The 14,744-nt window shown below is 43.9% G+C and overlaps 1 protein-coding gene across 1 annotated transcript; it reads left to right on the top strand.

Moving 5' to 3' along the window:
* Positions 1 to 258: 258 nt before the first annotated feature.
* On the top strand, positions 259 to 11,081 carry zgc:64002 (uncharacterized protein LOC393330 homolog). The gene is made up of 4 exons (XM_055941266.1): positions 259 to 330; positions 3,068 to 3,277; positions 9,666 to 9,873; positions 10,585 to 11,081. The coding sequence occupies exons 2-4, from the start codon at positions 3,136 to 3,138 to the stop codon at positions 11,006 to 11,008; spliced, it is 774 nt and encodes a 257-aa protein (XP_055797241.1). The 5' UTR covers positions 259 to 330; positions 3,068 to 3,135; the 3' UTR covers positions 11,009 to 11,081.
* Positions 11,082 to 14,744: the final 3,663 nt, after the last annotated feature.

The following is a 14,744-nucleotide window of genomic DNA, read 5'->3' as shown; positions in this document are numbered from 1 at the left end:
GGAGTCTTATGGCTTGGGGGTAAAACAAGCAAGGACAGTGGGTGGGCTTTCCTTTTTTAAATGTTAATAATTAAACATGGCGGATAAAATGTGTTGATGCATTTTTTAGTTTATAAATTATGTTCTTGTTTGTACATGTCCTCGTGCTGATCTGGCAAACACACACACACACACACACACACACACACACACACACACACACACACACACACACACACACACACACACACACACACACACACACACACGTTACTCCAGTTCAGCCGGTTTTCCATAAGGGTGTAGTCACAGGAGTCTTCTTGGATATCACGCATCACATCGGATCCACCTGTAAGTACTCCGTCACTCCGTCTCTCATGCTGTCCTCCGACATGCCACAGTATTGAATTTAAACATTTGTATGAACTATGAACTACTATACTACTATTACTTTGAGCGGTTAACTATTTTGTTCAATGTCTTCTCTCTTGTAAATGTGATCTTAAAAAAAAAAGACTACATGTAACCGTGGCATGTCACACTGCCGGCTGGTGTTGCGCTTCCTGAAACCTGCTGTCTGACATTTGGAGAGTTTGGCTACAGTCCGCAATCAATCTGCACTTGCCTCGTTTCAAAGTTTCCTATCTGTAGTTTAACTTTTTTCTTACATTTATAAAATCATTACTAAATGATTTATTTCTGTAGCCGGTGAAGCGAATGAAAATAGTCGGGCGCAGCCCTGCTGTTGTTTCTACAGAACTCCCCAAAATACATTCTGTAGCCGGACAGCTGGAGTTTATTAATAATATATCCCCTTACCCTTTAGCTCGCTGCGTTGCGCGGTCAACACGGAGCAAGAAATCCCACCTATAATAATGGTCATGGACGCATTCAAATGAGCAGTAGTGTCAACGAATCACTGCACGGAGTTGAGAAGATCTGTCAGTGGGCCAGTATGGGGTTTCTGTCATGTACTACACAGTAGAACTATGCTATCTGTCTGTCCTATTGTGCCTGCTTTCATACATGCTGGCATCACTTATCTCTCTGCATGTTTACATTGTTGATACCACTCCCTACACTCTCGTGACCAACAGGGGTGAATACTGTACACCCACCAGGTCTGACAGAGACAATCTCACGAGGGCCAATCAGCAGTTCCCTACATCCATTTTTTTTGGACTTATAAATTAATGATATGTACCAATTTGATTATTGAAGATTATAAACTGGGTGGTTCGAGCACTGAATGCTGATTGGCTGACAGCCGTGGTATATATCAGACCATATATCACGGGTATGACAAAATGTGTATTTTTTACTGCTGTAATTACGTTGGTAACCAGTTTATAACAGCAATAAGGCACCTCTGAGGATTGTGATATATGGTCAATGTACCATGGATAAGAACAGCCCTTAGCCGTGGTATATTGGCCATGTACCACAGCACATCGTGCCTTATTGCATAAATATAACTTAGACATGGCTTATGAGCTTAGCTCAACTGTTGTACCCATCAGAACCTAAAATAAAACCTTCTTTTCTACGACAATGCTTTGTAAACAAAACACTGTATAGCCTCGAAAATTTGGTCAAAACTAGAAAACATTACAAACATCCCATTTAATATAACGGATGGTCAGTCCTTGCATCCATCGCTGTGTGTTTGAATTTGAGAGTAGTTACATTTATTCAGCGCCATCGCCCAGCTTTATACCCGAAACATCGGTGGTGAGATCGCGTTGTTATTGTTTTAACTGCTGATTACCACTTTAAATAACTTTATCATGGCTGTTTCCATGAAAATGAAACTGTTGTATTTGGCTCGAGTTAAGTATTCCACGTATGTTGATTGGTGTCGGGGAGGAGAAAGTGTCCGTCAAAATAGTTTATTCAAAAAGTTGTCTTCGGTTGCAAACTTCGGCCCAGGAGGTGGAAGTATAACATAATTTTTTTGCGTGATATTCAAACTCCGGCCCAGGAGGTGGAAGTATAACATAATTTTTTTGCGTGATATTCAAACTCCGGCCCAGGAGGTGGCAGTATAATATCATGTTTTGGTGGTATTCAAACTCCGGCCCAGGAGGTGGCAGTATAATATCATTTTTTGGTGATATTCAAACTCCGGCCCAGGAGGTGGCAGCATAACATAATTTTTTGGTGATATTCAAACTCCGGCCCAGGAGGTGGCAGCATAACATAATTTTTTGGGTGATATTCAAACTCCGGCCCAGGAGGTGGCAGTATATTTACCCTGCTTTCACACAGTCAACTTTCTGTTTCTCTGAAGTGATGTCTTTACAAGAGTGTCTGTCTGACAGGTCCAAGACGACATGTGGCTTTCCATTAGAAACAGCCAATGAGATCTAATAGTACTCTACAGAGACTGGTCAGACATCAGTCTGTGACTATAGGTCTGTAATACTACTCTACAGAGACTGGTCAGACATCAGTCTGTGACTATAGGTCTGTAATACTACTCTACAGAGACTGGTCAGACATCAGTCTGTGACTATAGGTCTGTAATACTACTCTACAGAGACTGGTCAGACATCAGTCTGTGACTATAGGTCTGTAATACTACAGACTGGTTAGATATCAGTCTGTGACTATAGGTCTGTAATACTACAGACTGGTCAGACATTAGTCTGTGACTATAGGTCTGTAATACTACAGACTGGTCAGACATCAGTCTGTGACTATAGGTCTGTAATACTACAGACTGGTCAGGTATCAGTCTGTGACTATAGGTCTGTAATACTACAGACTGGTCAGGTATCAGTCTGTGTAATACTACAGACTGGTCAGGTATCAGTCTGTGACTATAGGTCTGTAATACTACAGACTGGTCAGGTATCAGTCTGTGACTATAGGTCTGTAATACTACAGACTGGTCAGGTATCAGTCTGTGACTATAGGTCTGTAATACTACAGACTGGTCAGGTATCAGTCTGTGACTATAGGTCTGTAATACTACAGACTGGTCAGGTATCAGTCTGTGACTATAGGTCTGTAATACTACAGACTGGTACACAAAGGGCTGTAGTACACACTATCTAACCTATTGTTTTCTCTCTCTCTCTCACAGGCACCTCTCCCATCACCATCCTGAGTCACACACCTGAACAGCCACCACACCATCACCAGCAGACCACCATGGGAGAGAGCCACCAGGCCAAGTTTGACCCAAAGACCTACTTCAACTACTGCTACCAGTTTGCTGCTGTCCCGGGCCAGAAAGACAACAGCCGCTTCGTCTGTTTCGTCCTCAGTCAGCTCAGCAAGACCTTCTCAACAGGTAGACAACAGGAACACTTGGACACTCTGTGTCATTGATTCCAATAGTATGTAACTTCATTGGTGTGTCTATGTGTATTGATACGGTCAGTGGTGTGTCTAGGAGTATTGATAAGGTCAGGGTGGGGTCTAGGTGTATTGATAAGGTCAGGGTGGGGTCTAGGTGTATTGATAAGATCATTGGTGTGTCTAGGTGTATTGATAAGGTCAGTGGTGGGGTCTAGGTGTATTGATAAGGTCATTGGTGTGTCTAGGTGTATTGATAAGGTCAGTGGTGTGTCTAGGTGTATTGATAAGGTCAGGGTGGGGTCTAGGTGTATTGATAAGGTCATTGGTGTGTCTAGGTGTATTGATAAGGTCAGGGTGGGGTCTAGGTGTATTGATGAGGTAATTGGTGTTTCTAGGTGTATTGATAAGGTCAGGGTGGGGTCTAGGTGTATTGATAAGGTCAGTGGTGTGTCTAGGTGTATTGATACGGTCAGGGTGGGGTCTAGGTGTATTGATAAGGTCATTGGTGTGTCTAGGTGTATTGATAAGGTCAGTGGTGTGTCTAGGTGTATTGATAAGGTCAGTGGTGGGGTCTAGGTGTATTGATAAGGTCATTGATGTGTCTAGGTGTATTGATAAGGTCATTGGTGTGTCTAGGTGTATTGATAAGGTCAGGGTGGGGTCTAGGTGTATTGATAAGGTCATTGGTGTGTCTAGGTGTATTGATAAGGTCATTGGTGTGTCTAGGTGTATTGATAAGGTCATTGGTGTGTCTAGGTGTATTGATAAGGTCATTGGTGTGTCTAGGTGTATTGATACGGTCAGGGTGGGGTCTAGGTGTATTGATAAGGTCAGTGGTGTGTCTAGGTGTATTGATACGGTCAGGGTGGGGTCTAGGTGTATTGATAAGGTCAGTGGTGTGTCTAGGTGTATTGATACGGTCAGGGTGGGGTCTAGGTGTATTGATAAGGTCATTGGTGTGTCTAGGTGTATTGATAAGGTCATTGGTGTGTCTAGGTGTATTGATAAGGTCATTGGTGTCACACTTTTGGGTAACAACAATATGTCTTGATCTCAGACCTTGAAATCAATCTATCCAGTGTAGCGGTATATAAAGTATATTCGGAAACTCCTCAGACCCTTTAACTTTTTCCACAATTTGTTAAGTTACATCCTTATTCTAAAATGTATTAAATAGTTTTCCCCCCCTCATCAATCTACACACAATACTCCATAATGACAAAGCAAAAACAGCTTTTTAGATTTTTTTGTAAATGTATCAATAAATAAATAACTTAAATATCACATTTACATAAGTGTTCAGACCCTTTACTCAGTGCTTTGTTGAAGCACCTTTGGCAGCGATGACAGCCTTGAGTTTTCTTGGGTATGAAGCTACAAGTTTGGAACACCTGTATTTGGGGAGTTTCTCCCATTCTTCTCTGCAGATCCTCTCAAACTCTGTCAGGTTGGATGGGGAGCGTTGCTGCACAGCTATTTTCAGGTCTCTCCAGAGATGTTCGATCGGGTTCAAGTCCGGGCTCTTGCTGGGCCACTGAAGGACATTCAGAGACTTGTCCCAAAACCGCGCATGTGTTGTCCTGGCTGTGTGCTTAGGGTTGTTGTCCTGTTGGAAGGTGAGCCTTCGCCCCAAGCTGAGGTCCTGAGCGCTCTGGGGCAGGTTTTCATCAAGGATCTCTCTGTACTTTGCTCCGTTCATCTTTCCCTCAATCCTGACTGGTCTCCCAGTCTCTGCCACTGAAAAACATCCCCACAGCATGATGCTGCCACCACCATGCTTCACCGTAGGGATGGTGTCAGGTTTCCTCCAGACATAACGCTTGGCATTCAGGCCAAAGAGTTCAAGCCTGAGAGTCGTTTAGGAGCCTTTTGGCAAGCTCCATGTGCCTTTTACTGAGGATTGGCTTCCGTCTGGCCACTCTACCATAAAGGCTTGATTGATGGAGTGCTGCAGAGATGGTTGTCCTTCTGGAAGGTTCTCCCATCTCCACTGAAGGAACTCTGGAGCTCTATCAGAGTGGCCGTCTTGGTCACCTCCCAGACTAAGGCCCTTCTCCCCCGATGGCCCAGTTTGGCCGGGCGGCCAGCTCTAGGAAGGGTCTTGGTGGTTCCAAACTTCTTCCATTTAAGATAGATGGAGGCCACTGTGTTCTTGGGGACCTTCATTGCTGCATCCATTTTTTGTTGGTACACTTCCTCAGATCTCTACCTCGACACAATCCTGTATCGGAGTTCTACGGACAATTCCTTTGACTTCATGGCTTGGTTTTTGCTCTGACATGCACTGTCAACTGTGGGACCTTTTATAAACAGGCGTGTGCCTTTCCAAATCATGTCCAATTGAACTTACCACAGGTGTACTACAGGTGGACTCCAATCAAGTTGTAGAAACATCTCAAGGATGATCAATGGAAACAGAATGCACCTGAGCTCAATGTACAGTCTCATAGCAAAGGGTCTGAATACTTATGTAAAAACTGTTAAATCCCTTGGATTGATGAGGAATTGAAAAATTTTATGGTTGAGAGGGATGAGGCAAATGATATGGCAATTAAGTCTGGCAGCTCAAGTGATTGGCAAACGTACTGCAAATTAAGAAATCATGTGACTAAACTAAATAAAAATAAACTACACTATGAAACAAAGATAAATTATGTAAAGAATGATAGTAAAAAGCTTTGGGGCACCTTAAATGAAATGTTTTGGGGAAAAAAGCCAACTCTGCTCCATCATTCATTGAATCATATGGCTCATTCATCACAAAACCCATTGCCAACTACTTTAATTACTTTTTCATTGACAAGATTAGCAAACTTAGATGACATGCCAGCAACAAACGCTGACACTACACATTCAAGTATATCCGAACCAAATTATGAAAGACAGGAATTGTACTTTTGAATTCCGTAAAGTCAGTGTGGAAGAGGTGAAAACAATATTGTTGCCTATCCACAATGACAAGCCACCGGGGTCTGACAATCTGGATGGAAAATTACTGAGGATAACAGCAGATGATACTGCCACATCTTCTATTTAAGCCTACTAGAGAGAGTGTGTCCTCAGGCCTGGAGGGAAGCTAAAGTCATTCCACTACCCAAGAATACTAAAACTCCCTTTACTGCCTAAAATAACCGCCCAATCAGTCTGTTACCAACCCTTAGTAAACTTCTGGAAAAAATAGTGTTTGACCAGATACACTGCTATTTCACAGTAAACAAATTGAAAACAGAATGTCAGCACGCATCTAGGAAAGGACACTCAACAAGCACAGCACTTACACAAATGACTGATGATTGGCTGAGAGACATTGATGATAAAATGATTGTGGGGGCTGTCTTGTTAGATTTCAGAGCCGCTTTTGACATTATCGATCATAGTCTGCCGTTGGAAAAACATATGTGTTATGGCTTTACACCCTCTGCTATAATGTGGATAAAGAGTTACTTGTCTAACGGAACACAGAGGGTGTTCTTTAATGGAAGCCTCTCCAACATAATCCAGGTAGAATCAGGAATTCCCCAGGGCAGCTGTTTAGGCCCCTTGCTTTTTTAAATCTTTACTGACGACATGCCACTAACTTTGAGTAAAGCCAGAGTGTATGTGGATGACTCAACACTATACACGTCAGCTACTACAGCGACTGAAGTGACTGCAACACTTAACAAAGCCCTGCAGTTAGTTTCAGAGTGGGTGGCAAGGAATAAGTTAGCCCTAAATATTTTCTAAACCTAAAAGCATTATATTTGGAACAAATCACTCACTAAACCCTAAACCTCAACTAAATCTTGTATTAAATAATGTGGAAATTGAGCAAGTTGAGATGACTAAACTGCTTGGAGAGTAACCCTTGATTGTAAACTGTCTTGGTCACAACATACTGATGTCACGACTTCTGCCGAAGTCGTTGCCTCTCCTTGTCCGGGCGGTGTTCGGCGGTCGACGTCACCGGCCTTCTAGCCATCATCGATCCATTTTTCATTTTCCATTGGTTTTGTCTTGTCTTCCCACACACCTGTTGTCAATCTCATTCATTACCTGTTGTGTATTTAACCCTCTGTTTCCCCTCATGTGTTTGTCAGAGATTGTTTTATGTCAAGGGTTGATTTTTGGTGTATAGGTGCGCGACGGGTCCTCGTACCCATGTTTATTTTATGTCTGTATATTTTCGTGTTTGGAGCATGTTATGTGGACATTTATTAAAAGTCTCCATTTACACTTCGTTTAACTCTCCTGCACCTGACTTCCCTGCCACCTATACACACGACGTTGACAACTGATGCAGTAGTAGCTAAGATGAGGAGAAGTCTGTCTTTAATAAAGCGATGCTCAGCCTTCTTAACAACACTATCAAAAGGCAGGTCCTACAGGCCCTAGATTACTGTTCAGTCGTGTGGTCAGACTACATGACTACATGGAACTCAAGTAACTGACGCAAGCAGTCTAATTTCATATAAAAAACAGATTAAAAAAACACCTTATGGAACAGCAGGGACTGTGAAGCAACACAAACATTGGCACAGACAGACAGACAGACAGACAGACACACACACACACACACACACACACACACACACACACACACACACACACACACACACACACACACACACACACACACACACACACACACACACACACACACACACACACACACACACACACACAATAACATACGCACAAAACATACACATGAATTTAGTACTGTAGATATGTGGTAGTGATGGAGTAGGGGCCTGAGGGCAAACAGTGTGTTGTGAAATCTGTGAATGTGTTGTAATGTTTTTTTTTTTTATAAACTGTCTTAATTTTGCTGGACCCCAGGAAGAGTAGCTGCTGCCTTGGCAGGAACTAATGGGGATCCATAATAAACCCCAGGAAGAGTAGCTGCTGCTTTGGCAGGAACTAATGGGGATCCATAATAAACCCCAGGAAGAGTAGCTGCTGCCTTGTCAGGAACTAATGGGGATCCATAATAAACCCCAGGAAGAGTAGCTGCTGCCTTGGCAGGAACTAATGGGGATCCATAATAAACCCCAGGAAGAGTAGCTGCAGCCTTGGCAGAAACTAATGGGGATCCATAATAAACCCCAGGAAGAGTAGCTGCTGCCTTGGCAGGAACTAATGGGGATCCATAATAAACCCCAGGAAGAGTAGCTGCTTTGGCAACAGCTAATGGGGATCCATAATAAATACAAACACAAATAAGGTATTTCTTTTTTTGTTTGCTTATAAATTTGCAAAAATGTCTAAAAACGTTGTATTCACCTGTATTTATGGGGTATTGTGTGTAGATTGATGAGGAAATGTTTGTATTTTTATCAATTTTAGAATAAAGCTGTAATGTAACAAAATGGGAAGGGGTCTGAATACTTTCCCAATGCACTGTATGTAAAAAAATGTTTTACCTTTATTTAACCAGACGAGTCAGTTAATAACAAATTCTTATTTTCAATGACGGCCTAGAAATAGCGGTCAATAAACAATCCAGCTCCATTCAGACCTGGTGAGTACATCAGGGGAGGAAAAGACAAATTAGCCAAGACGGCACATAAAGCCATGCCAATTTGTGTTGCTGCAGAGTACTTGATTAGAACCAGTAATATAGTGGCGAGGGAACACAAGTGTGCAGCTGGGAGGTTAGCATTGCTCTTCAATACACAAGTTGAAGTCCTGATTACCAGGAGAACATGTAATGTGTATTGACCTGAGCTGTCCAGTTTGTGGGCCCAGTCATGCAGCATGGGACTGGTGTCCAGGCAGCCGCTCAGGCTGTGGATATACCCGGTTCTTCCTTTCCAGGAGGAGCTCCACCACATCCCCCAGCGTATCCGGCTGCCTCCCAGCATACGACATGCCCAGCTCACTTCGTTTGATCCGGTCCATATCCATCCATGGCTTAAGGTTCTTCATCAACACAGAGACGCTGTGGCTCTGGTCTCTGAACAGATCCTTGCACTCGCTGATCTGAAGCAGAACACGGTCCCCGTAAGACAGCCAGGTGGGAAATAAAGCTGGAGAAGGGAGTTCAACAGTTAGAAACTGAGGATAATGTGACAAAGAGAAGCTGTTATGTGGATTGCATAATGCATTTAGTAGTCACAACTTCACAGTCTTTAAGGGTGAAGTCAGTGAAACAGGTTCCTTTGGAAAGGAGCTAACTCGAAATGACACAACAACAAAGTTCCAGTTTACCAAAGTTTACTATACTATATGAACACATCAACGACAAGACCTTGTTCAGGGGCAGAACGACAGATTTTTACCTTGTCGGTTCGGGGATTCGATCTTCTAACCTTTCGGTTATTAGTCCAACGCTCTAACCACTAGGCTACCTAATGGACATTAAAATAAATACCAACTCTGTTGTTTCTTCTCCTCAGGGAAGTACAGGGGCCAGAGGCTGATAGAGGTGGGTACAGGGCCAACCATCCACACGTTGATCAGTGCCTGTGAGTACTATGATGAGATTGTGGTGTCGGACTACGTGGACAGCAACAGGAAGGAGATTGAGAGGTGGCTGAAAGCAGAGGAGGGATGTTTCGACTGGAACGCTCACCTACAGTATGTCTGTGATCTGGAGAAGAAAAGGTACAGTAATCCTTTTTTACACTAACTTACTGGCACCTGGTTACTTCAAAATTACTGTAAAAAAAAGGTACAGTAATCCTTTTTTACACTAACTTACTGGCACCTGGTTACCTGAAAGTTACTGTAAAAAAAAGGTACAGTAATCCTTTTTTACACTAACTTACTGGCACCTGGTTACCTGAAAGTTACTGTAAAAAAAGGTACAGTAATCCTTTTTTACACTAACTTACTGGCACCTGGTTACCTGAAAGTTACTGTAAAAAAAAGGTACAGTAATCCTTTTTTACACTAACTTACTGGCACCTGGTTACCTGAAAGTTACTGTAAAAAAAAGGTACAGTAATCCTTTTTTACACTAACTTACTGGCACCTGGTTACCTGAAAGTTACTGTAAAAAAAAGGTACAGTAATCCTGTTGTTTTTTTATACTAACTTACTGGCACCTGGTTACCTGAAAGTTACTGTAAAAAAAAAGGTACAGTATGTTACCATACATTCCAAAGAAACTTACTGTAAAATGTACTGTAATTTTACAGTGCAGATACGGGTAAGAAGTGAGCTTGTACGGTTTCAACTATGGTTAAAAAATGTTTTGTAAATGTAGGCATCCTTCTTTTCGCTTCATTTCTTTCTTGTATCTTGTAATCACTGTATTGTATTTACTTTTTTTTTTTAAACACACATTCTCCTTCTGTCTCTTGCTCTCACCAGAACCCCAGCGATCATCACAGACATTCTCCGTCAGAGAGTTAAACAGGTTCTAAAGTGCAACATCTGCCTGGAGAACCCGTTCCACCCTGTCACGGTTCCACCGGCGGACTGCGTCATATCCTCGCTGTGCCTGGAAGCGGCGTGTAAGGACCGCGAGTCCTACCGCCGCTCACTGTCCTCCATGGTGGACCTGCTGAGGTCTGGAGGGGTCCTGGTCCTGATCGGGGACCTGGATGAGACCTTCTACACGGTGGGAGAGCAGAGGTTTGACTGTGTCAACCTGAGCGAGGAGTTCATCACTGAGACGCTGTCGAAGCTGGGGCTGTCTGTGGAGGAGTTCACGCTGCAGCAGGCTGAGGACCGGGACAGCAACCACAAGTGTGACTACGCGGCCTCCTACCATCTCATCGCCATCAAACACTGATCAGTCATTAACCAACGGATTAATCATTCATATTATAATAAATACAACTCAGAATGTTTGTTTTGTAACATTATTTGGTTTGATTTTCATTTGACACATCTTCAGAATAGCCTGGAGCCAACCAGTCTGTTTGTGCTAACATTTAACCGCTTGTATATTTATGTAAGAACTATGATCAGTGTTTTTGTTCTATGTACCATGCTGTGGTTGTGTTTGGAAAGGATTTGTATAATTATACATATAATTATTATAATTATTTTAATTATTATCCTAGATCACCACTCCTACCCTGAGACCTGATCCTAGATCACCACTCCTACCCTGAGACCTGATCCTAGATCACCACTCCTACCTTGAGACCTGATCCTAGATCACCACTCCTACCCTGAGACCTGATCCTAGACCTGATCCTAGACCACCACTCCTACACTGAGACCTGATCCTAGACCACCACTCCTACACTGAGACCTGATCCTAGACCACCACTCCTACCCTGAGACCTGATCCTAGACCTGATCCTAGACCACCACTCCTACACTGAGACCTGATCCTAGACCACCACTCCTACACTGAGACCTGATCCTAGATCACCCCTCCTACACTGAGACCTGATCCTAGATCACCACTCCTACCCTGAGACCTGATCCTAGATCACCACTCCTACCCTGAGACCTGATCCTAGATCACCACTCCTACTCTGAGACCTGATCCTAGATCACCACTCCTACCCTGAGACCTGATCCTAGACCTGATCCTAGACCACCACTCCTACCCTGAGACCTGATCCTAGATCACCCCTCCTACACTGAGACCTGATCCTAGATCACCACTCCTACCCTGAGACCTGATCCTAGATCACCACTCATACCCTGAGACCTGATCCTAGATCACCACTCCTACCCTGAGACCTGATCCTAGATCACCACTCCTACTCTGAGACCTGATCCTAGACCTGATCCTAGACCACCACTCCTACCCTGAGACCTGATCCTAGATCACCCCTCCTACTCTGAGACCTGATCCTAGACCACCACTCCTACTCTGAGACCTGATCCTAGACCACCACTCCTACACTGAGACCTGATCCTAGACCACCACTCCTACACTGAGACCTGATCCTAGATCACCACTCCTACCTTGAGACCTGATCCTAGATCACCACTCCTACCCTGAGACCTGATCCTAGACCTGATCCTAGACCACCACTCCTACACTGAGACCTGATCCTAGACCACCACTCCTACACTGAGACCTGATCCTAGACCACCACTCCTACCCTGAGACCTGATCCTAGACCACCACTCCTACACTGAGACCTGATCCTAGATCACCACTCCTACCCTGAGACCTGATCCTAGATCACCACTCCTACCCTGAGACCTGATTCTAGACCTGATCCTAGATCACTACTCCTACTCTGACTCACTGTGAACATAGGCCCTGGTCTAAAATAGAGGCCTGTGGTGGGGGAAGTCAACACGGTGGGAACTACATATAGCAAGCTGCAGAGTGGTTGATACAGGAAGTAGCCTTGTCCCAGCCAGAACGGCCTATAGAGTAGAAGCCTACTTCTGTTTATGAAGCATGAGGCAGTCTATCTCCTCTTTCTGTAGTGAGGGCAGTCTATCTCCTCTTTCTGTAGTGAGGGCAGTCTATCTCCTCTTTCTGTAGTGAGGGCAGTCTATCTCCTCTTTCTGTAGTGAGGCAGTCTATCTCCTCTTTCTGTAGTGAGGCAGTCTATCTCCTCTTTCTGTAGTGAGGGCAGTCTATCTCCTCTTTCTGTAGTGAGGCAGTCTATCTCCTCTTTCTGTAGTGAGGCAGTCTATCTCCTCTTTCTGTAGTGAGGGCAGTCTATCTCCTCTTTCTGTAGTGAGGCAGTCTATCTCCTCTTTCTGTAGTGAGGGTAGTCTATCTCCTCTTTCTGTAGTGAGGGTAGTCTATCTACTCTTTCTGTAGTGAGGCAGTCTATCTCCTCTTTCTGTAGTGAGGCAGTCTATCTCCTCTTTCTGTAGTGAGGCAGTCTATCTCCTCTTTCTGTAGTGAGGCAGTCTATCTCCTCTTTCTGTAGTGAGGGCAGTCTATCTCCTCTTTCTGTAATGAGGGCAGTCTATCTCCTCTTTCTGTAGTGAGGGCAGTCTATCTCCTCTTTCTGTAGTGAGGCAGTCTATCTCCTCTTTCTGTAGTGAGGCAGTCTATCTCCTCTTTCTGTAGTGAGGGCAGTCTATCTCCTCTTTCTGTAGTGAGGGTAGTCTATCTCCTCTTTCTGTAGTGAGACAGGGCGCTCCTACTGATCTCTCTTTGCATTAGTCTGATTAGGAACCTTAATTTCCCCATCACTACCTTCTGGATATTGCAGGTTCGTCTCATCCACCAGCCCCCCCCCCCCCCCCCCCCCCCCCCCCCCCTATATTACAGTGTGTAGTGTATTTGGTTGACAGGAAATAGTTCAAACTGTGACTCTTCCAACCAGGATTTCTGGAAAAACTGGGAATTTGGGGAAAGTTACTGGACTTTTGCCCACATAGTAGATTTACACTAAGCTATCTGACAGTATTCATTACTGTATTTGGTTGAGAAGACATGCAGTACCGTTTAAATCCAATAGAGGGCAGCAGAGATCCATGTTCAGTTCATCACAATCCAAGTGTATTCATTCTGAGGGAATAGAATAGAACAACCACTTGCCTCCCCGATACTTAGTAACCCTCCATAGTTACCTCTTACGCCCAAAACCAGACTTGAAATAATGGCATAAACAATTAGTTTTTTTTGGCTAGAATGACAATAGCAGTATATTACAGTTTCATTAATACATTCCAGAAAGAGCTGCATTGTAAGGTATGTATATGCTTGGGACAACATTTGTGTCTAGAGAAAGCTGATAGACAAGGAAACCTCAGATGGGAACAGACAGCTTTCTTGAACATAAACATTTATAAAACAAGTGCTATAACATGCTGAATAAGAGTTTGCATGTGTAGTACAGACTCAAACGACTGTAGTCCTCTTTAGAAAAGCCTCTACATACATAGCAGAATATGCCTACAGTTGTTGTGTAATGGTCATTTATATTTGTTAGCCATTCAATGTTACAACTTCAAGGTACAAAAAACTAAACTCAACAACTAAAAGCACATTTTGTTTTCCAAGCTCTCGCCTAATTTAGGTCCAAGTATTCCTCTGGAAGCCGTGTGTGTGCGTGTGTGTGTGTGTGTGTGTGTGCGTGTGTGTGTGTGTGTGTGTGTGTGTGTGCGTGTGTGCGTGTGTGCGTGTGTGCGTGCGTGTGTGCGCGCGTGCGCGCGTGCGCGCGTGCGAGTGTGCGTGTGTGCGTGTGTGCGTGTGTGTGTGCGTGTGCGTGTGCGTGTGCGTGTGCGTGTGTGTGTGTGTGTGTGCGTGTGCGTGTGCGCGTGTGCGTGTGCGTGTGCGTGTGTGCGTGTGTGCGTGTGTGCGTGTGTGTGTGTGTGTGTGCGTGTGTGCGTGTGTGCGTGTGTGCGTGTGTGTGTGTGTGTGTGTGTGTGTGTGTGCGTGTGTGTGTGTGTGTGCGTGTGTGTGTGTGTGTGCGTGTGTGTGTGTGTGTGTGTGTGTGTGTGTGTGTGTGTGTGTGTGTGTGTGTGCTTGAGAGAGAGCATGTGTGTGTTTCAGTATGTGTGTTAAGTCATTAATTTTATTTTTTATTGTCACACACTTTTTATTTTATTTATCCTGTAATAATCTAGGCAAATTCCTAGACAAATTT

Source organism: Salvelinus fontinalis, chromosome 13, assembly GCF_029448725.1.
Source record: "Salvelinus fontinalis isolate EN_2023a chromosome 13, ASM2944872v1, whole genome shotgun sequence".
NCBI classification, from domain to species: domain Eukaryota; kingdom Metazoa; phylum Chordata; class Actinopteri; order Salmoniformes; family Salmonidae; genus Salvelinus; species Salvelinus fontinalis.
This window is presented reverse-complemented; position numbering and strand designations above follow the sequence as displayed.